Here is a 23,756-nt window from a genome sequence, read left to right on the forward strand (position 1 = left end):
CATATCAATTTTAATCACATTATGATTATCACAAACTTTTAGTAATTACAAATATAAAGCTAAAATGCCTCTGAAAATGAATTTTATTTAGAAAACCTTAGTTTTTGTCCAGTATTTTGGCAGAACTCTCAGTGACTATCAGTATACATTAGTGGAATTATCTTAGTATATAAAGGGATGTGCCTGATTGAAAATAAAATTTGTATCTCATATCATTATTAGCAAAAATTGGGGACAGGGGGTGGAAAGAAATCACCCTAAAATGTGTTCTATAGTATGGAAGGTACTCTTTAATATAAACATGCTCTCTATAAATGCAAAAGAGAAACAAGCCTCCTGAACAAAAATCCCAAGGTACTGTACTGCTCAAGAAATACAAAATATATATGCCACTGTTAACCAGTTAGCCACTACACTGCTATCCATTTTTTGGCAATATTTTTCCAAAAAAAAGAAAGAAAGAAAGAAAAAAAATCATTACTTCCAGGTTGCCAGTTACTCTCTGAATTAATGCAAAAGTAAAATTCATACTGTTTGATAGTTATTTTAGCTGGGATACATTTTGGGGAGTATTAGAATATAGAATATGAGAGAAAAGTGTTTTTTCAGAGTTTCTGAAAACTGGTTATGGAATGCAGCTAGAACAGTACTCATTTCTGGGAATTCAAAACAGCCGTTACCCAAGCTGTGTTTCTAAAGCCAGCTTTGCTTTGGTTTCTCTACGCATCTTAATTTAAAATTAAAAGCAAGTTATTTTCTCTTCACCGTTAACAGTTCAGTCATATGGTACCTGTATTCTCTAACAACGTCTTTGGTGTGTTGGGTCTGTTAATGATTTCTACAAGCTGGTGCAACACCATAGGAATATAAGGCTGCATCTCTATACCTAGAGCATCCCCAAAAGAGAAAACAGAAAAGAAAAATTTGAATGTTAAAATATCAGTGTAGAACATTCTGCTCCCTTTAATAACTGTGACATAAGTTACATACAGATAGATATAAAGCTCATTTAAATTAAAAGAGGGGCAATTACACATACATTAAAGCATCTAAAAATTTACACTTTTAAAGGGAAGGAAAAAATCTTACCCATTTGAATGGAGATTTCTCCAATTGCCCATGTGGCATTATTGCAGACTGAAATGAACTCTGGATTTAGGTTGGTTCCCAATATTGGCATGAAATCAGCTAGAAAAAAAATTTTTTTAAAACCATGTAGTAAACGTTTCAATAGTATTATGTTGTGCTTTAAAGGAAATCTACTAGGTATAGAATCTACTAGGAAATCTAGGCAAGAAACAGTGCTGGTAATATTTATCTTAAGTGGAAAGAGGCAATATCTGGCCACTGAACTTTCATATGGAGTAGACCACGAAATGTGAGTTTTGGTATATTTTAGCTACCATTCAAAAGAATTAGTGTCAGAGTAATTTCTCTTGTGATCAGACTGAGAAAATTAGAAGTGAGGAAAACATGATAAAATAGAACTTTCTTCAAAGCCAGCTTGTTTCACACATGCACACAGTTTTTTTAATCAATGATTTTTGCCTTTTAAACTTTTACCCTAGTGCTAAGATTGTGGTCTATAAATATCATCTTCCACTTAAAAGAAATGAGAGCTCTCGGAGGAGTGGCTCACTGCAGGCAAAGGTCAGCAAATGTACAAAACAAGCCTGGGGTATTCTTGCACACCAGAAAGGACTCAGAAGCCAACTTGCTTAAGCTCTCACTGCTGGCGGAAGGACAATCTGAGCATCATGACTTCATAGTGACACTCAAAAAACAAACACAAACGAAAACTAAACTCTGAAACACAATACAGATACCTGTGGAAGATCCAGGGAATCAATTCATTATTTTGAAAACTGGTAAATAAAGAGGAAGGATCAAGTAGCTGTCCTGCCTCTCCTGTAAGATTTGTACCTTAGGGTAGTATTTTATTGATATTAGCAATGTCTCTATATATGTATTCTTATTATTAAATGAAGAATTAGAGTATTGTTATTTTTTTTAAAGACCCCTAAAGTTAGTGGATCTAAGCTAGGGTTTTTCAACCTCAACTGCAACACGGGTGACTCAGGCCACCTCAGTCTGGTAGGGGTGGGGAGAGCCTGTCTTGTACACTGCAGGCTGTTTAGCAATATCCTTCGCTTCTACCCATTAGATACCAGCAATACACCCCAGTGTTAAACAAAATGTCTCCAGACATTGCCAAATATTCCCTTGGAAGGTCGCAGTGGGGGTGCAGTGCACAAAATTGCCTGGTTGAAAACTGAAAAACACTAATCTAGAAAATAATCATGGGCCATAACATAAAAAAGACAACTGGACACTGTATACCTCCTGAGGAAGTTACACATAATTTATAAAGTCTTAAAATAAAAAAATGAAATATTTTCATACAAGTTTAAATTCACAAAAACTAAAGAGGTGGTAAGTAGTTGTAGAACAGGCTTTCCATGAAATGAATTCATTATACTTTCATTTAGGATAGGTAAGCTTAAATAATATATCATAATTTATGTTATTATTCAAAATTCAGAAATATAGTTATTATTCAAAAGTACAACTAGGAACTGAATGAAGGTGTTCTAAAGGTACAAACTTCAAGTTATAAGATAAGGAAGTTTTGGTGATATAATGAACAACATGACGACTACAATAAGCAATACTGTATTGTGTATTTCCAAGTTGCTTAAAGAGCCAATCTTAGAAGTTCTCAGAACAAAAAAAAAACCCTTTGTAACTATGTAATGTTCACTAAACTTATTGTGGTAATCATTTCACAACATAGACATATATCTGGTCATTATGCTGTACACCTGAAGCTTATACAATGTTAGGTCATTCATATCTCAACACTGGAAAAACAAAGTTTTAGTAAAAGCACGATTATCAAATGAAGAAACCATTCAGGTCAATGTTTTAAACCAAGGTTTATTAAATCATGTATTATGAACAACTGTCATCTAACTAAGATAATGGGATATAGAAATGAAGGAAAAATAACCAAAAACTAATGGGTCTGATACCAATTCAGGCTATATTATTTGAGGAATAATATGCTATCCTATTAAAACAAACAAATTATTCACTTCTAGAGTAATTTGTTTGAAAAGTTTCCTAGGACTATCTGAAAAAGCATGATTTATCCTGAGAAAACCTCATTATGACTAATTCTGGGTACACCTCTACCAAAAAAACAAAAAAAAAGAGGCCATTAAAAAAGTAACCATTAACTAGCATACAGGACATCAAGACATCAAGGCTTCACAGGTGGGCATGTCCTTTACTCTAAAGTAATACTTTCCAACTTTTCTCCAGTCCTGACTGCCTAACACTGCTGAAATGATGGTGAACTCAAGGGAATAATGAACAGGGGTTCTCATGCTGCCTATTTCAATCAGAGCACCTTTAACCAGTAAAATGTACATTTATAAATGTTGGGATTCCATAAAATTTCAGTTCAAAAATAAAAAATACAGCTGATGTAAAAATATTAAAAACCACATCAAAGCAGTAGAAAATATTCATACCTATACAGGGCTTAACATGCTGAAAGCAAGCTTTTGTCAGGTCACCTAACAGAGCAAAGGAACTCTGTCGAACTTCTGGCATTTTATCCTGTAAGAAGAAAGAAGAAATTAACTCCCATGTGACACAGAGAACAAGGTTTTAATTCATTTTAATTTAAAAAGTCTCACCTGCATGCACTGATACATTAGTGTTAGAATGTTACTTCGGGCTACTAGCTGTTCAATGTTGCCTCCAAGTCCTTCAGCCAGGCCACTGAGTAAATCAAGAGCCACTATCATAAAATCTTTATCTGGAGCCTCATATTGATCTGGTTGAGCATTATTCAGCTGAAATTAGATACAATTTTTTGAAAACTTACTTTGAATCAGTTACTGAAGAAGTATGTATATATTACGCCTTTCTTTGGAAAATTTTTATGATGCCAAGAAGGGAAAGAGATAAAAGAATTTATTTTTAAATACCATGGCTTGTGCAAGAGTCTTCTGTACTAGGTTTACACAACGCTGATACACAGGTTCACAGTATGGGAGGAAGCCAGACTGCAGGGCTGTGGCAACTGAAGATAGGCACTACAAAGAACAGAGTGCATGTGTAAAATTTCTGGGCACACTTTTAAGATTATGATAAATGTTTGAAAGTGTATTCAATACAATCCTAGTCACTTAAAAGCCTGCTCTACCCATCTACAGTAGTATAGTAGCAGGTTTATCTTCTGAAAACTCTCCTTTGGATGCCAGTCATAGCTATTAAGTTTGTCAGCATTAAGGGGAGGTTTCCTCAGAAGTAAAGAAGTTTCTATAATCAACATCACCCTTCAAGAACAGATCAAGTATTATATATTCCAATTTTTTCCCTCAAATATTAACACATTTGTTTATCCTCCCATCTTGGTGAATGATGTGGATGGTCTTTACTGGGCACATTCTGAGCCCCTGCCTGAAAGTAAATATTTTTAGCTAAATGACACTTCTTGTTTTGTTGGGCCCAGAATTAGCCATTGCTCTTGGTCATGTTTCTCTGGCTAGGGACAATCCATGGCAGGAGTGGTGACCTCTGAAAATGTCAGGGGGAACAAGAATGCCAATGATTGAACTGGCTCCACAATATTAATTCATCTAGGTTTAAGGACATCATATTTTATAGTGTGTTATTTGAATATCATACAAAATTTCTTTATGGTTTAAAAGAGTACTTAGTATAAAATAACATGGAAACCTCAAACAACAGAAAAGGTATAAAGTGACGTCTCTCCTTATTAGCATCAAGCCCCAATATTACTTCATATATATGTCTGAGTTTTTTTTTTGTACTTCATATATATGTCTGAGTATATTTTTGAATATACAATATATATACAATAATTTAAACTATATTTATATTATAACTACATATCTATAAAAAAACAGGGTTAGAGACATACCTATCTAGGCTGATATGGAAATATCTACAAGATAATTTATTAACAATTGAGTAGAGCATGTTAAAAAAGATAAATATTCCTTTGATACTTAAACCCAAAAACTAAACCCATTACATGTCCATTATGCTTTTTCTATTTAACAGTATTTCTTAGTATAAATTTATTATAATTAAAATGACGATGCTACATATTTTTCAGCATTTTAACAGAAAATGGTTCAGAATGCAAATTTATTAATGCTTTACTTATCACATATACTCATTTTAGATTTGGACAGTTGTTTCTGATGGAACACACTGTTAGATGAACTAAATGATACCAGATTAACATACCTCAAGTAAAGGAAAGAGATCTTTATCTTCATCCTTTAACATGTTCCATTTCTGGATCAGTGGAGGCATTAGCATCTGAATATATTCCTATTTACAATGATGAAAAACACAAAGCTCCACTATCATATGTAAACAAGTCTATTTTAAGTCAATGAAAATTAAAACCCATTTAAGAGTAACTGTGTAAAATCATTACAGAATACATTTAAGAAAGACTCTCTTTGCTCTACTTAGTACCTTAAAAACATTTTTTTTTGCCTTTTAATTTATATGGCCTTGTTCTACTTTTAAGTCATTTTATATTCTCTTTGAAACAAAATGTACACAAATATGCCGATACATCAAAACCACTGAATCACAATCAGATTATTTGTAAGTTATACTCTCTAATGATGGATTTTTAAAAATCCACGGGACTGTTATGAACAGCTCTTGCTATACAGTATGTATATGACAGGTTAACTACAGAGGGATTGGTAAAAAAGGTATAATCATTTAAGTATTTTTATTCAAAGGGCAGAACCCATAAAAAAATAAATAAAATAAAAACCAAGTAAATAAATATAATAATAATACAAACAAGGAGCGCAGATTCTGAAGACTCTAAAGACATTCAGAAAAACACTTTCTGCCTCTTTAAGATCTACATCCTTAAGGTAGCCAACACTATTTTAAACAGTTCACATTTCCCAAAACATTTTAATTTCCAAATATATATTAACACACTGACAATAACTATGCTACATTTTTTCCCTACAATAATTAATCATAGATACTTACTGGTTTGTTTAAATGATGTCCTACTGAATCTGCTAAAGTTCCTATGGCATCATAAAGAATGAGCAGGTTCTTATGCTGGTATTTACTAAATGCGAAGACCAAGGTATCAAGTATATAAGCAAGGTAAGGAACAAGTTCCGTACAAGCCTCCTCTTCTAGGGTAGCAAAGGCACTATGATTTAAAAAAAGAGAGTATAGAAAAGAATTGTTTAAAATAGGAAACTAAATCCAGTTTATAGACTATCTCTATCTCTAGTACTTTACATGCCTAGTTTCTTACCTCACCACACCAGATGCTTATTTATATTGTTTCTTTTCCATCCTTATCACTTCAAGAGGCTGTCCCCTCTGACGATTTGTATAACTACAATGGCAAAATCTAAAACTAAAACTTTGTGGTTCTTACTTTATTCATTCAATACATTTACATGATGTTTACTATTTTAGTTGCTGAGTGATGGGAATAGAGCAATGAACAAAACAATGCCCCAATTCTCAGGGAGCTTATGCTCTAGTGATTATTCTAGTGATTAACGAAATCACAACTAATTAAACTCTAATTTACACCTTACCATTCAGATGTACATCAAGTGTCACAAAATAATAGAAACATTTTTCTTAACACTTAGTGTGTTTGACGGATGTAAAACCCCAGCAGTATCAGGGCCTCATGAATTTTTCTCAGTGGGAAGGTGATGTAGGTCAAAGTTTCCAATTACAATAAATTTTGTAATTTTCAATTACAATAAATTTTGAGGATCTAGTGTACAGCATGGTGACTATAGTTAATAATATGGTATTGTTTACTTGCAAGTGGTTGAGAGTAGATCCTAAGTATTCTTATCACAAAAAGACTTAACTATGTTATTACGTGAGGTGAAAGATGTATTATTTATCTTAGGAACTGTTCTATAACGTATTACCAAATCATCAGGTATATACTTGAAATATATGCAATTATAGCTGGCAATTATTCCTCAATAAAGTTAAAAGAATGTTTCTCTAAGACCTAAACTACACATTAGAATGTACAGTACATTTGTTATTGCAAAATTGTCTTATGTATGGCTTATCTGTTAGGACAAATGTACAAGAAAGGAAAAAAGTCCAGAGTCTCAGGGAAATTTACATTTGTTTTGTCTCTAAGGTACGTCTTAATTTCATTCCATTTCTAAAAATTAAGGTGTTATCTTCTGTCCTATCCAGTCAGAAATTCCCTAAAATGATAGGTTTAACCCATTTGTTAACAAAAGCCTTGTTCATTAGCACTGTGAACTATTTATCTATTTCCTTCACAGTACTTGCCATGAAATATACGGTTGTTTAGTGTTCCTTACTACCCTCTAAATTTCAAGATGGCAGGGACTGCAAGCCTAGCACTTAGTTTATGCCTAACAATTAGTAAAGGGCTAAAAAAACCCACCAAAACCCCTTGAATTAATAAATTACAGGAAATCAAGCATAATCTATATTCTCCACCCACCCAAAATTTAGTGCAATTAATCACCAAAGTCCCCATGTTCAATTTTCATTCATATCATTAAGAATTAGAACTCTCCCAAATATTTTTGCTTCAGATCTAGTGAAGTCCAACTCCATTAAAATCTTTCCTTTCAATGGCTATTTCTTCCTATTAAAAAAGTCAATGGTAAAAGCAATTCTATTTGAAAAATTAAGAGCTATAAACCTATGTGACAGGCCTTTTTAGAACATAAAGATTTATTCTAGAAACCTGGAATATCTGTAGCAGTGAAACTGTTGGTCTGGTATAAAAACAAACATAGCCCCAAACTCAACTAACTGACAAGAGCAGCTACAGGAGTAGATTCACTGAGTGATAGACGACAGGTCACTGTGGAACTTACTATGAAATTACAGTAGTTGACCTATAGTCTAATGATGTAAATCTGCTCAAACTCAGTTATTCCCTCAAGACTATGACCAGTGCCATCACCACTCCAGGTGTCTGTGGGAACTGGGGTGAAAGATAATTCTACTATTATAGCCACAGAGAAAAAAAAAAGTTGAATGCACAGAGAAGACCGATGTCTAATTAGAAGTCACATTCAGATTTACAAAATCATCATGTGAAAACTACATAAAACAAAACCCCCCATTAATGGTTTAATATCAACATTCCACCACAAGGTTGAAAATTAGTTTCTAACTGCAATACCCGCTCTCTTCCCCAGGGATGAACATTTTGTTATGAATTGGTCCCACCTGCAGGCAGCTTCCTGTACTCTCTTGTTGCTATCCAGGATTCGCTTTAGCAATTCTGTCATTAATGGCTTCAGGTACGTGTCTGGGGGCTGGCTGACTACCCAGTGTGCATAGCGGCTAAGAGTCCAGCATGTTATGGAACGCACAAGAGCCTTTTTATCAGAGAGGCACTGAATAAGGTGAGGAATGAGCTCAGGCAGGTATGGAATCATGCCCTGCATGCAACCTAGGTGGGGGGAAAATAGAAATCTTTCAGAAAGTGCTAAAATTTGGTTAATATACAATTATTTCAGTTAAATAGTAAACTGATACAAGAACCGATAAATAATAGATCATCTCTACTGCAATATACTGTAATAATCTGTTAAAAAAAAAGCAAACCTGAAGTAAGAGCTAACTGCTCCTAAGTATCTTCTAGTAGGGCTGGGAAAGCTCATTTTACTCTACACAAATCAATGGCCTTCAGAATTGCTTGTACAATACTTCAGTTTCTTATAGATAGGTATTTACAGCTAAGAGAGAATAATAACCTTTTTATAGGATGATGACACTCTTGACTTAATTACCTACTGAAGTCAGTTTTCTAGCAATGGGGATGCTTCTGACATCAGAGTCCTCTTATTCTGTTCTCTTTATTGTAACAGAAGCGTTTGCAAAATATCTGGCTGGAGTCAGAAGTCTATGGCTGCTTAATCACAGTTAACTGGTTCAAAGTAAAAACTTAGATCCTAAGATGACTTTTGGATTCAATTATTCTTTTTAAGGTTAATGTGGCCCCTACCCCATTAGTAACACAAATGAGCAAAGAAGTATGTGAATTCAAGAGTGAATAGTCTTAGTCTTTGCTCAGAGATGAACAATTCCTTGAATCAGCCTAACCATATTAGTGCCTAATTAGGATTTCACAGTTCAAATCTGACTTAGACTTACCTTCAGCAATTGCTCCTAAAACCAAGATGCCTGATTCTTTAACAACCCATTCATGATGAAACAGTAATTCTTTCAAAAGGGGCAAAATATGTGGCAAAAGTTCATCACGATACACATTTGCCAGAACATCTAGGGCAGCAGCAGAACATTTTCCTAAAGAAATATTTAATTCAAAAATACATTAACCTCTATTATCATTTAGTTAACATCTATATCTGTATCTATATATCTACCTATCCATATATGTCTATAATGAGTATCTGTTGTATGTACAACACTGTATTTATACTTCTGGAGTTTCAAAGAATTAAATAAGAGATAGCCTGTCACATGAGTAAAAATCTCTATTAACAAGAATAATTTATAACTAAGCACTAGCAAACTATTGTTCCAATCAATTTAATGCTTCTAGGATATAATCCCACTGTTACAAATCCCACAGCAAAATGTGTCTATTATTTCTACTTAACATACCTAGAAAAAGATCATTCACAGTCAGATACGTAATGACTTAGCTGGAGGTTAAACAAATAAATTGAAACAAAAAGTCACTAGCACATGAAGCATAAAATATGCAGGAAAACATTCTTCACAAAGGAACTATTAACTATGGGACTATATATCAATTAGACTTCATTTTACACAAGTTAGGAAAACAGAAAAATTGAAAACAAAATATAATTACCTGAATTTTTCCCAATGTGAATGAGGCATAATGAACAGTTGATCACAAACTCTTAGAAAAGGTAACATCCTTTTAAAAAAAGGCTGTTAAAACTGGCCAGAAGTATTACCTAACTCATCAATAAGGGTCTTAGTTATATTGTGTGGTAGATCCACATAAATGAGTATTACACTGCCATGAAACAGAATGAAATCTTCATGTGGTGATATATAATGTATTTACATGTAGAAATAACCCAGCAAATACATATAATCTGATTTCACTTTTGGAAAGCTGGCCTCCTCCAAAAAAGAAGATATACAAGTGATTTTTCTGTACGTGCATGGAAAAATTTCTGTAAGGATAGATATGAAGAGGTGTTGTTTTTCATTTTCCCCAATTCAGTGTACAGTATTACTTTTGTAATATTCCCTATATTATAATCTTAATCTATCCTGCCCCAACCTGAGAGCAGGGATACACTGGGAGGTACAGTAGTCTCCCCTTATCCACAGTTTCACTTTCCAAAGTTGGGAAACAGATGATCCTCCTCTTAATGTATCATTAGAAGGTCAACAGTATCCAACACTATGTCACAATGCCTATGTCATTCACCTTACTTCATCTTATGTAGACATTTTATCATGTCACAGCTACAAAAAGTGTGAGTATTTGAGACAGCACAACCACAACTTTTATTATAGTACGTTATTATAATTGTTCTATTTTATTATTACTTGTTGTTGTTAATCTCTTACTATGCCTAATTTATAAATTAAACCTTGTCATTGTTATGTATGTATAGGAAAAAACAGTATATACAGGGCTTGGCCCTGGCCATGGTTTTAGGCATCGCTGGATTAAGGAGGGATTGTGGTAATGTGTGACAGAAATGAAGACTTTGGGGTCGTTCTCTTGTTGGGGAAATTAGGCACTCTAAGGAATTGTTAGTTGTAAGGAAACTAAATAGGCAGCAGGAATTAGCAAATGAATTACATTATATTTAACCAAATGAATTACAGACCAGGTTGACGATCACATCCTTAACTGCTTCATCAGTTACCAGAAATCCCAAAACTCTGAATTACCGAGGTGGTTCTCATCTGGGGGCAGCCTGTTTCCCAGGGGACAATGGGCAATGTCTGGAGACATTGTTGGTTGTCACAAATGTTGTGTGTGTGTGGGGTGCTGCTGGCATGTACTGGACAGAGGTCAGAGCTGCCTGCCCCACAACAAATAATTATGAGGCCCCAAATGCTGAGGTTGAGAAACCTGAACTCTAGCAGTGAAGCCTTAAAAACTGGCAAATAAACAAAACCAAAACATAGGGGCTAAGTTCCTCCCCAAAGTTATTTGAGTGTAGCCCAGAACGCCGGCTCAACAGATGATGTAGACTTGTAGCTAAGGATGAAACTAACAGAGATTTAAAAAAAGCTATTTTGTAAGTTTGAATATGACAAAACAATTTATTATTTTAAAATACCTGATAAGAAGTCATTTCTCATGCAAATTATCCCAAAAAGTATATTAGGAAAATAGGAAAAGCTTGTGGACAGTGTTCTTTTTTACAGTATCAAACAAAATATACAGCTGTTTGAGCAATGGCAGTTTGAGGTAAGGAGTTTTTTAAAGAATATATATAATGAAGATAAAATGTATGAACAGGTCCATCAAGAAAATGCCAAACAAAACCACTGTAAGATAGCACTTCATACAGAATAGCTATAATAAGAAAGATAGAGAGAACAGTAAGTATTGATAAGCATGTAGAGGAACTGGAACCCTAAGACACTGCTGGTAGTAAAGTAAATGGTGAGCCACTTTGGAAATTACCCAGTATAATCCCATTCATGGGTATATACCCAAGAGAATTGAAAAGATACATCCATACATAAACTTCACATAAATGTCCATGACATCATTACTCATACAATAGCCAGAAGGGGGAACAACAAAATGTTTATCAACTGAAGAATGGGTAAAGGAGTGTGGTAAATGCATACAACTGATTATTCCCCACAATAAAAAGGAACAAAGTACTGACACATGCTACAACATAGATGAATGCTGAAAACATGTTAAGTGAAAGAAATCAGCCAAAGGACTAAATATTTTATGTTCCGTTTACAGGAAATGTTCAGGATAGGCAAATCCACGGAGACAGAACACAGACTAGCAGCTGCTTAGGGCTGGAGGAATGGACAAAATGGAGAGTGACTGCTAACAGATATAGCACTTCTTTCTGGGGATGATGAGAATGTTCCAATTTTACTGATGATGGCTGCACAACTCTGTGAATATATAAAAATCACTGGATTGTACCCTTCACTGGGTGCATTATATAGGATGTGAATTATTTCAGTTAAATTACCAAAGCAGGTGACTGTGCTTTTTCCCTGACTTACTTAGATTCCAGTCAGAAATTGTCTCATCATCATCAATTTCATCGTTGTCATCACCTTCCTCTTCAATCCCATCTTCGTCATGCTGCTGAGCCACGGTCCTTGAACGATGAAAACGTGGTCTTATATCCTGTTCACTATCAGGAATCGTTTCATCTTCTTCAACATCACCCTGTTTTATTTTTAAAAGCAAAAATTTTGGTGATATTCATTATAAGTTAATAATATGTACAGGAGTAAAAGAGTCAGAATACCCAGAGATGGGTTCATGCACTGGAATCTGAGTATGCCTCTTCATTAAGAACCACTCCCCTGTTCCTTGTGAAGGGGAGGAGAGACTATCATTACAACTGTTAGGTATCTGTCACTTTGAACTGCATGAAACTGTACTGCCTCCCACCAGCTGCTATAATCTATAGTACCGAATCAAATTCAGACCATATTTAAGATACTTTAAAATAAACTCCAAATAATTCCAATCAACAGGAAATTAATGCTAACCCTACTAGTGTTACTATCTAGTTCCAATTAAGCTGTATCATCACCCAAATTCATTCTGTTTGCCTCTATCTTTGAACTCTGTAGAATATTATATATAATAGGAAGCCTACTTACCTAATATCTATTATAAATAAACGTTCTATTAGTAAAATTCAATTACTAAGTCAATAAAAATAATCTTTCCTATTCATCAGAAAATAATCTCCTTACCTTAAGTAGGATAATATCTATATCTGAGTACTTCATGCCATTCACTAACACAGGAATTAACCTACAAAGAAATTAATTCATGAAACAAAGATCTAAAGGTCTCATAAAATTATTAAGAAGTCTTAACAATGTTACGTATACTAATACTACCAATGAGACAACCACTGTTTAGTGTTGTCTCAGAGCATATTCTGTGATGTCTGCCTTTATTAAATGAGGACTCCTAAAACATCTCAGGCCTTTTACATAGTTATGCATGAGATCCACTGACGGAATCTTAATTGGGATAAGGTAGCTTGCCAACAGTGCTTAGAAATAAAAATAGTAACCAAAAAAAAGCAAATTTTCTCCTAATAATTTATCTCAAACACATTAACTTTCCAATTTTTAAAGACCAATATTCCTAGAAGAAGTAACAAAACACTGGAAACAATCTAAATGACCATCATTTAGGGCTTGGTTAAAAATAAATTACATTCACACACACACACACACACACACACACACACACACACACACACACAAAATCCCGCTATGCAACACGTATTGCACATTTGCATTTGAGGTCACCCATGTTTAATTACTTGCATACACAGACTACCTAGGAAGGATGTACATATCCAGAAAGAAACTATCTTTGGAGAGGGGGTTAAGTAGCCAAAAAAAGTACAAAATTTATCTTTTACTTTATTTTTTTATATGTGACATTTTCACCATGAGCCTACATTGAATATTCGTATTCCTTTTAATAAAAGAGATGCCTATTTAAAATGTAAACACAGTTAAGTCTAAAGGAATTTATCCAAAAGATAATGCAAAATGAAAAACAGAGCTCTATGAACAAGGTTATTATAGCCTTTGATAAAAAGTTAGGAAATTTAATTTCTTAGGAAATTGAGAACTTAAATTTCCAGTTAAGAAAATAAATCAGGATTATCAAAACCAATCGGAAGTATTACACAGTCATTAAATTAGAACCTGTTAATTCTGTAAGCATGAGATTCCAGGTACACTGGAATATTTTTGATGTATAGTTAAATGAGTTTGTTTTGAAGTTAATTTCCTTTCTTTACACCAGATACAAGAAGCTCTCACTGTTTACCATAACGTCTTCAGCCTTTGTTGAGGCCTTACTTCAGTTACATGCTTTAATATCAATTAAATAACCATGAATGAAACCAATTTTGAGTACAACTTCACCACCAATGAGGCAATTTAAGCTCTCATTAACTAAAGAAATACTAATAGGGAAAAGGAAGTAGTGGGATTTAAAAGTTCCTGGATGGGTATAAAAACTGTGAGCCAGCCAAACTTTCATGTTCCAAGTCCTTCTAAATTCTAAAACTGCTTAATAGTAATTTAACATTGCAGCTAGTGTAACTAGATAAAACTTATAATGCACAGAACCATATTCTGTAAGCTACCAGTATTTTGTAGAACCAGGTCCATCTGGATCACAAATAGTTAAATCACTTATGATCTTTGTTAATCATCTCAGGAAAATGGGAAGGACAGATGTCAGACTAAAATACTGAGTTACATGGAGTGAGGCAAACAAGTGAAGATAGTGAGTTTCATCTTTTTGAAGTTTATATGATGGAAGAAATTGTATCAAGTTATAAAGTTAAAGAAAAAAGAGGCAACAGAGAGGGAAAAGTCAAAAGAGAAAATACACTTATCCAATGGAATGGAGTCTCTCAGAATAAGAAAAAAAATGCTATACAAGACCATAAACAAGATTGGTTATGAAGAGGAGGAAGGGTGACCTGTTTTCCCTGTAAAGCAGAAATGTTCAAAATGAATGAAGAAACATCAGAAGAATGATGACATTTTGAAATAGTCACTCTGGTATAGAAAAGCTGAGCTGCAACAAGAAAAACTGACAGATAGCGTGACTGGTCCACTTGATGCTGAAGACCAAATTTCTAGAACCATCAGTCCTCCTGGCAGTTTAACCTTTCCCAACAGATTTAACAAGCACAGTTCAATTAATCCAGACCAGGGGGTGCAGGGTAGCTGGAGGCTTATGGCTCTTACAGTTGAATTAGTGGACCATGATGTTTCTGCTGGATAGAAAAAGATTAAAAAGAAGGTGTGCAGGAAATAAGGGACTGATAAAGTGGAACGAATAAGAAAATGAGCGGGAAAGTGAGCTATGGAAGTTAACTGTGACCATGTGGCAGTATGGCATGTGTCTGACAAATTCTAATCATATTCAAAGGCAGACCATTATTTTGAACAGGTCTAACCGTTAAGAAGCTTTCTCCTGAAGCCTCACATAGCTACAGAAAACAAGAAGGAAATTTTAATGAAACGTCACAGGAAGGCAATGATGTCAACACCAACAATGAATGTTTACTGAGTATTTAAATATTTATTTGCTGGGCATTGGGGTAGTTGTTTTACACTGATTAATCCACATAATAGCCCCAGGAGACGTTAGTGTACAAGAATCAAAGAGGGAGAAAGCCAAAATAATTTTGGGATAAAAGAGAAAAGAAGTGAAGACCTGCTCTACCAGATAAAATATGTTATCAAATATTCAATAATGGACAGCTACATGCAAGAGAATGAAACTGGACTAACAACATACACAAAACTCAAAATGGATCGAAGACTAAATATAAGACACGAAACCATAAAAACACTTAGAAGAGAACAGGCAAAAATCTCTTGAACATAAACATGAATGTTTTTTTTTCTGAACATGTCTCCCTGGGCAAGGGAAATAAAAGCAAAAATAAAGAACTGGGACTACATCAAATTAAAAAGCTCTGACAAAACAAAAAGGCAACCTATGGTATGCAAGACTATATTCACAAATGATACATTTGATGAGGGGCTAACACCCAAAATATATAAGGAACTCATATGACTCAACACCAAAAAAAACAACCCAATTAAAAAAAGGGCAAAGGACCTAAATAAATGTTTTTCCAAAGAAGACATACAGATGGACAATATGCACATGAGAAGATGCTCCACATCATTAAGCATCAGAAAAATGCAAATCAAAACCACAATGAGGTATCACCTCACACCAGTCAGAATGGCCACTATCCAAGAGACAAGAAATAAAAAGCTTTGCAAGGATGTGGAGAAAAGGGAACCCTCCTACACTGTTGGTAGGAATGTAAACTGAAGGAGCCACTGTGGAAAGAAGTTTGGAGGTTCCTCAAGAAACTAAGAATAGAAATACCATATGGTCCAGTTAATTCCACTTATAGGATTTGCCCAAAGAAAACAAAATCCCTTATTTGAAAAGATATGTGCACCCCTATGTTTACTGCTGCATTACTTAACAACAGCCAAGATATGGAAGTGTCCATCACGAGATGAATAGATAAAAGATGTGGTACATACACACAATGGGATATTATTCAGCCATAAAACAGAAAGAAATCTTGCACTTACAACAACATGGATGGACAAAGAAGGAAATATGCCAAGTGAAATAAGCCAGGCAGAAAAAGACAATACCATATAATTTCACTTATTTGTGGAATGTAAAAACAAAACAAAACAAAACAAAAATGAACAAATAGTAGTAGACTCAGAGGCAATGAGCACTGGTTGGGGAGGGGTTGGGGTGAGTGGGTGAAACAGGTGAAGGGGATAAAGATGCACAAAATCTCAAAATAAAATAGTCACAAGGATGAAAAGTACAGCATGGAGAATACAGTCAATAATTCTGTAATATCTTTCTATATTGACAGTATACTACCTGGGGTGAGCATCTAATAAAATAGATAACTATCAAATCATTATGCTGTTTACTTGAAACAAAAATATTGTGCATCAATTTTTTATAAATTGAAAAATAAGTTGAATAATGAAGAGTACAGTATTATTTAAAAAGTATGCCACCCAGAAATAGATAAAGTTTGTCATCCCTTGTCACATAAGTGATTTCTATGTGAGTCCACATTAATAAATCTCATTACATATAATTTTGATTCTTAAGTGAACACTTATTTTTTCTCAGCACAAATTCATGTCGATATTCTCCCATCCTCACAATGCATTATTTTGACTAAAACTAAATGCAGCCTTGTTTATATAAAAATAGTTCCCAAACTAGTGGGTTTGAAGACATGTAAATCAAACCCAGTTATGACTGGCTTGGGCTGTTTAATGTTTGCACTAATCAACACAGCAAAATGGGGAGTGTTGATCTTTCAGCCTGTTACCAAGTTCTTAATTTCTTTAAAGATGTTTAAAGCTTATCAGTGTAATGACAGAGTTAGAGCACCTACCTGTAATTGCGTATTACCACTATCTGTTGTTACAGCTTATAGTAAATAACCACTTATGACAAAGATGCTGACTCTAGGATTTTGCATGATTAAAAAAGGGGCACAACTGAAATATTTAACAGAAGAATAGTCATATAATACGTGGCATTCACCCATATATACATGGTATGCACACCATGATGGAATAGTACTGAAAGATTAAAGACTAATCACATGGAGGAAAGCACACACCATACAATAACTGAAAAAAGCAAACCACAAAATAGAATAATAAAAAATTTAAGCACTAGTAACTATATAGCTACATGCCATTTAAGTGCTTTGCATATTACTAAATTTAATTCTTCCCAAAACACCCTGGACAAATGGCACTTGGTATACAGTACTCATACAGAAAAAAAACATGAAGAGACAACACTTTCAAGATACTAATAGTGATTACTCAAGATGGTGAAAATCCAGATTTTAGGTTTTGTGCATTAATTTTTTTCCATAGGCCTGTATTACTTTATTTTCGAAAGAAAGTAAGCATTATTTTTAAAAGTAACTGATTTCAATATATAATTATGTTGTACACCTAGAACTCACACAGTGTTTTATGTCAATTGTATCTCAGTAACAACTGGAAAAAGTGTATTAGAAGAAAAATGACCGATTTAACAGTATTCATTGGGTTAATAATAGGTTAACCAAAATTTCATAGCATAAACTAGTGGGAAATTACTTTTTGGGTAAAAACACTCCCACCAGAATCCAGTCAAATTACAAGGATTACTAAAAAAGAGAATGGTGCCATGATTTATCCAAAATTGATTGTGATTTAGAATAATCACCCTTATATAATTAAAAAATGTAATGGCTTACTGAAAAATCTCTTTTGTTGTAACAACAGTAAAATTAAGTTAGACTTCTTTAGAACTTCATTCCCTAATGGCAGAAGAATAAAACCTAAAAATACAAAAATTAACAATCTATTACATTTAAGAGCAAGGCTAGCACTCATAAGAAGGAGCACTTACTTAGGAAGATGCCTTACAAGTACATCTTTGCATATTGGTTGCTCAGCCAAAGTGAGCCAAAATTCACAGGCTTCTAAAGCCACATTTTCATCTTGATCTTGGGTCCTCTGCAGCATGTACTGTAAACAAAGGAGCCTTAATATTAATCAGTTTCAATCACACACACACACAAAAAACTAACCCTTTTCCAGTAAGTTAATGGTCCTCAGCTATGGGGCCTTGCACTTGCCATGGTTCTCCACCCAGGCTTTGGATTCTTAAAAAAGCTTCCTATTCAATTCTAAAATGCAGCCAAACCTACAAACTGTTGCTTTAGAACAATGCTATATGAAATGTGTCCAATACATGGGACTGTTTATCAGCTTCTCTACAGGTATATTTTGCTTTATGAAACCAATATTTTGAAAATGTGAGTATTAATAATCAAATGTGAAGTTTTCTTAGAAATATCAAAATAAGAAACTCCATTATACTTTTCTTTAAAAGGAAGAATCTTTGTATGTATGTGTATTATACAAGTACAAAAATTAACTTTTTTAAATTTAGAAAGTAGAGACATTTTTCTTAGTGCACCTATAATTCTTAGTTTCCAACAAAACCTGTTTATCATGTCCTCTGAATACACCAAACCAATTTCAACTCTTAGTTGGAGAAGCATCTGATCCCCAAATCTACTCAAAGGTATAGTTTCTACCCTTTTCCTCTTCAAAAACCTCAATATAATCAAAGACATATACATGATTCCCCAATGTACCTGGGGCTGATATTGGGGTCAACTGATGATCTCCCTTCATACAACTCCTTTGCCTGCCTGAAACATCTCACATGATGGAACATGGAAAACACAACAGTTGTGCTAGGCCAGCCCCTATTACATTCCACACCATGTCACCAGTTGATCAGATGAATTTTACCAATAACAGGTAGAAAATAAACTCTCATAACTTTATTTTTAAATTCCAATGACAAGAAAAAGCCACTTGGTCTATCACAGCTTTACTATGTAGCCTAACCCATTTATCTAGTAAACACAAAAAATCTAGGTATCTCTGAATCATCCTGTCTTAAAGTTATCTACTCCTCTAACTAACTTCTTCTCCCTCTGTAACATCTTCAATCTCCATGAAAAAAAAAGTAATAATTTGAAAACAATCTTAACTGTTTTTTGTAGTCCCCCCCAACAAAGACGTTGAGTAAATTGGAAAATAATGGTTTCTCATACATTTTGTGCCCAAGATTTTTCCTGGGGGAAAGATGAAGAGAGCTACTTTAAACTATTATTACCTCAACTATATTATGCATGTGAGGAAGCAGGCGATCCATTCGAACTTCAAGCAACATCACAAGTGCCCGGCATACATTTTTCCGTACCTCTGGTTCTTCATCACCAGCCAATGCAAAGAGATTCTATTGCACAAAAAACATTTTTTTCTAGTTAAGTATCCCAATATATTAGAAAAGTTTACATGTAATAACCACTAATTTGGAAGTTAGAAACATTTGGAAAAAAAACCCTAAGACATAGTGTAAGTAAAGACTGAACTAACTGGCCTACAATATTAGTTATGAAATAAGACAAATACAGGTTGATAGTTGCCAAAAATTATGATCTTGGTAAACAATATAAAACCCATTCTTTCTGAGTCTGATCAGTTGTGTTTTGAGGTAATTTTTAGTCTCTGAGAATAAAACAATGTCTTTAGGACATTGGGGCATTAGTCCAGTTCACCCAGAAGTAGAGGTGATCATTAAAATACAATCTGATTTACCCTTTGTCTGTCAAGAGATTATTCCTACTAACCCTGATTCCTAAGATGGTAATAGGTGCAAGTTCTATAAAAGTATCAATAATTCAGAAATATATACTCAGTTTCTAACAACGTAACCCTAAACTGCTGCTATTCACCAAGTCAACTATCGAAAAAGTAATAAACCACCAAGTCAACTATTGAAATAGTAATAATAAATGTAACAATCGATCTTATGCTGTTCTTAAGTTTCCCTACAAGGTTAAAAAAAAGTCTGAATGAAAAACAGACCACACGGTTTAATCTTCACAACTCCAAGATGTTATAAATTTTACAGATAAAGAAATGGAAGCTTAGACTTTAAGTAACTTGCTAGCTAGTGGGGGACCTAAATTTGTTTTTCATGGAATCATGAGGAAGTCCACTCATTTCACTCTACCAACAAGCCTCTATTAGAAAAACAAGTTCTCTCTCGAACAGGATGCAAGTGGGGGATGTGAGAACACAACATAATAAGCCTTCGCCATCTTACTCCTGAGTTTTACTTTGTTTCCATACACAATGCATGAAAACCAGCAAAAAATAATTTTAAAAATATCAGTAAAATCCAGTATGTCCTACCTCCTTTTCCCAGGAAATCACAGAAATGTCTACAAATAGAAGAACCTGAAATTTGATTACATGGAGAAGTTCTAGTATCAAATGTGACAATGTGTGAAGTACTGCTGTAGCATTTTATTTCCCCTAGTCCTCGGTCCTCTATCTGAGGCTTTCAAAACCCTGTAGTGCCTCTTTTAATCTGATATATTTTACATGGTGAGAGAAGAATACTGTTTTTCCAGCAGGCTCTGCTTATGTGTCAGATACACCCTTAAATTTGATGTTGTCTTAAGTATGAATACCCAGTTTTGCCAAGATATGTTACAACCATGTATTAGCAACCAATATACTTTTCATCAATATTGTTAGATTTAGAAGACATTGACATCAGCTCCTGATGACAACATTGACAATTGAAGAAATTAATCAATCCATTTATTTAGCAAATAGTTACTAAGGGCCTATGTGTCAGGTACCTCCTCCTCCTGTGGTTTACTGCTTTTACAGGATGGAGATGTGGTTGAATCTTGTAGGATCATCAAATAGCAAAGTGGTGTTAATATGGTATTTAACACTAATGGAAAATATTTTTAAATGTTGGGAAATGTTCTTGCTCCACTTGCTGAGTATGGTCCTGTAGAGTTTCTATTTTCAGAGAATTTCTTCTATCTAAATTATATTTCTGTATAAGATGCTGGTATGTCCAACCCTGCTCCCTTTATTTAAAAGCTGTGAAAAAAGAATACTAAGAGAAAATACTATTATAATTACAATAAAACTACCACCACTTCTGACAAAAATAGTCGTAGCTAACATCTGGAGAGCCAACTCTGTACAAGCACTGTTCAATTTATTTACAGCAAGTATCTTTATAATAATCTAACAAGGTAAGTGTAGTATTAGGCTCATTTTACAGATGATGAAACTGAAAACATCCGTTGAATAAGGTGCCCGAGGTTAACAGCAGCAGAGCTGGGATCTGAACGCAGGCAGTCCTACTCCAGACCTCTAATATTACCCATTCCCTTCTATACCAAACTGGACTGAAAACACCTTGAGGCATTACATTTATGTATTCCTAGCACCAAGTATAGTACCTGATTAATAACAAATACTCAGTAAAACCTATTTAAAAACCATGCATTTTGCTTTCAACTTTTATAATGGCTAGAGGAGCCTATCCTTAATGCTACTGCTCATAGTTTATTGCTAACAGATGCTCAGAAAGAAGCTCATCAACTTAAGTGATGAGAAAAAACAAGATGACATGATTCCCCACCTCTTCTTACAATTTCCTATCATATATCAGCAGTACGGCCTTTAGAAAATATTTTTTCCTAAGAACAGCTGAAAAGGAATGGACTATTTAATTAAATTCATTTGATGAAAACAAAAGTGAAGTGCTTAAAGAACCTTAATTTTTTCACTGTTGTTATACCAAGTGGACCAAGTTCTGAAAAGGAATTCTGCTTAGGGCCCTGGCCAGAAAATTATGTTGTCTGCTTTTATCAAAAAGTTGAAAGTGCCTTTAGAAATTCTTGCTGAGATTTAAGAGTCATTCCCCCTGCCCCGATACCTCTAATTTTACAATGAAAGCAAATAAACCAAGTTTATTCAAAATCATCAATGTTTCAAATATTGCAAAGCAACTGGCAGATTTAATTTCCATACGCAATTTGAACATTATGTTGAAGCAGAAATTTTATAATCAAGATGTCAAACACACACACACCCCATAATCAGTACCTATATCGTGATACAAGTATAACAGCAACAGGCTAAGTGGCTTTTTTTTTTCAGTTCACAAAAATCAGTCTGTACTGTATCCAATTTTAATACTATCAGAAATACCTAAATAGTGAGTTTATAATTACACATTACTATAGTTTTAAAATAAAACTACATGTAACGTACATTTTCTAACCTTATCAAAAGCAAAGAGGGAGAAAGGAAAATGACAAATCTTACCTCAATAAAAGAATCAATGTGCAACATCAGTGCTTGAGTCCTACTAATGATAAACTGATTGACACATGCAACAGCATGAGACCTATAAACAGAAGATTGACAAGAACTTAAAATATTCCTCCATAAAAATATTACAGTGTATATATACTCCCCATCACACACATCTTAAAAAGAACAAGTCAAATTTCTCTGCATATTAACACAGAAGAATGTGAATAACCTAAGTGAGAAATGCAGGTTGCAGAGCAATGGTAATAGTTTCATGGAAGTGATAGTGTATGAAAGAACCGTGCACATTTTTAACAGTGTAGAGAGGGAGGTTGTATGGTGGCACGGTGGGAGTTTATTACCTACAGTTTTAAAAATAATGGGTATGCAATTCTTAATGTAGTACCTTTAAAATTGTATCCACAATCCAATCATTTCTTACTACCTCCACTCTTCCCCTAGGCCACACCATGACTTCCCACTAGGATCATTCCAACAGGCTCTACCTGGTTTTCCAAATTTCCAGTGCCAAAACCCAACACAACCTGTCTGACACACAAGTACAAACATTACATTCTTGTTCAGATTGTGCCAATAAAACATAATCTACTTTTTCCACAGAAGGTCAAATGGTAAATATTTTAAGCTTTGCAGGCCACATAAGACCTCTCTGACAGCATAATTTTTTCCTTCAATTACCTTTTAAAATAGAAGATCATCCTCAGCTCACAAGTCATAGCTGCATTTGGTCCAATGGGTCACAGCTTGCTGACTACAGGCCTAGACATCCTTTCATAATGTGGCTACTCCCTAACTCCTAACTGTATTTCCTACTATGCTACAAATTTTCTTCTTCTGTCACTTTCCAAAATGCTTATTCCATACTCCAGGGCCTTTATACTTGCTGTTCTGTCTTAAATGCTCTCTGCCTTTATCTTTTGAAAACCAGCTGTTTTACTTTGTTCAGGTCTCTGCACAAATGCTACTTTTACAGAGAACCTTCTATATAGAATATCTCTGAATCACTAATCCATTATTCTCATTATTTTTCCATAGTATTTATCATGAAATTCTATTACTGTCCATCCTGTTTGCTTCCTCTTGATAACCCAATAGAAAAAAGACAGAAGACAACAGGAAAAGGCACCACACAAACAAATGAAAGATGTTCAAAATGA

General features: G+C 34.3%; 1 protein-coding gene across 4 annotated transcripts in view; it reads right to left on the reverse strand.

Annotated features, from left to right (window-relative positions):
* Positions 1 to 23,756, reverse strand: part of TNPO1 (transportin 1) — an 82,493-nt gene that overhangs the window by 13,905 nt on the left and 44,832 nt on the right. For all 4 annotated transcript variants that reach the window (XM_036886109.2, XM_036886108.2, XM_036886111.2 and 1 more), the window contains 14 exons: positions 22,591 to 22,672; positions 19,559 to 19,681; positions 18,275 to 18,393; positions 13,000 to 13,060; positions 12,292 to 12,460; positions 9,223 to 9,375; positions 8,293 to 8,518; positions 6,070 to 6,241; positions 5,290 to 5,376; positions 3,999 to 4,106; positions 3,705 to 3,863; positions 3,537 to 3,624; positions 1,090 to 1,188; positions 791 to 886 (listed from right to left, as the gene is read on the reverse strand). In XM_036886109.2, coding sequence (XP_036742004.1) covers positions 791 to 886; positions 1,090 to 1,188; positions 3,537 to 3,624; positions 3,705 to 3,863; positions 3,999 to 4,106; positions 5,290 to 5,376; positions 6,070 to 6,241; positions 8,293 to 8,518; positions 9,223 to 9,375; positions 12,292 to 12,460; positions 13,000 to 13,060; positions 18,275 to 18,393; positions 19,559 to 19,681; positions 22,591 to 22,672 — 1,742 coding nt within the window. The remainder of the gene's footprint in view (positions 1 to 790; positions 887 to 1,089; positions 1,189 to 3,536; positions 3,625 to 3,704; positions 3,864 to 3,998; positions 4,107 to 5,289; positions 5,377 to 6,069; positions 6,242 to 8,292; positions 8,519 to 9,222; positions 9,376 to 12,291; positions 12,461 to 12,999; positions 13,061 to 18,274; positions 18,394 to 19,558; positions 19,682 to 22,590; positions 22,673 to 23,756) is intronic.

The sequence above is a fragment of the Manis pentadactyla genome, chromosome 2, assembly GCF_030020395.1.
Source record: "Manis pentadactyla isolate mManPen7 chromosome 2, mManPen7.hap1, whole genome shotgun sequence".
Lineage (NCBI taxonomy): Eukaryota > Metazoa > Chordata > Mammalia > Pholidota > Manidae > Manis > Manis pentadactyla.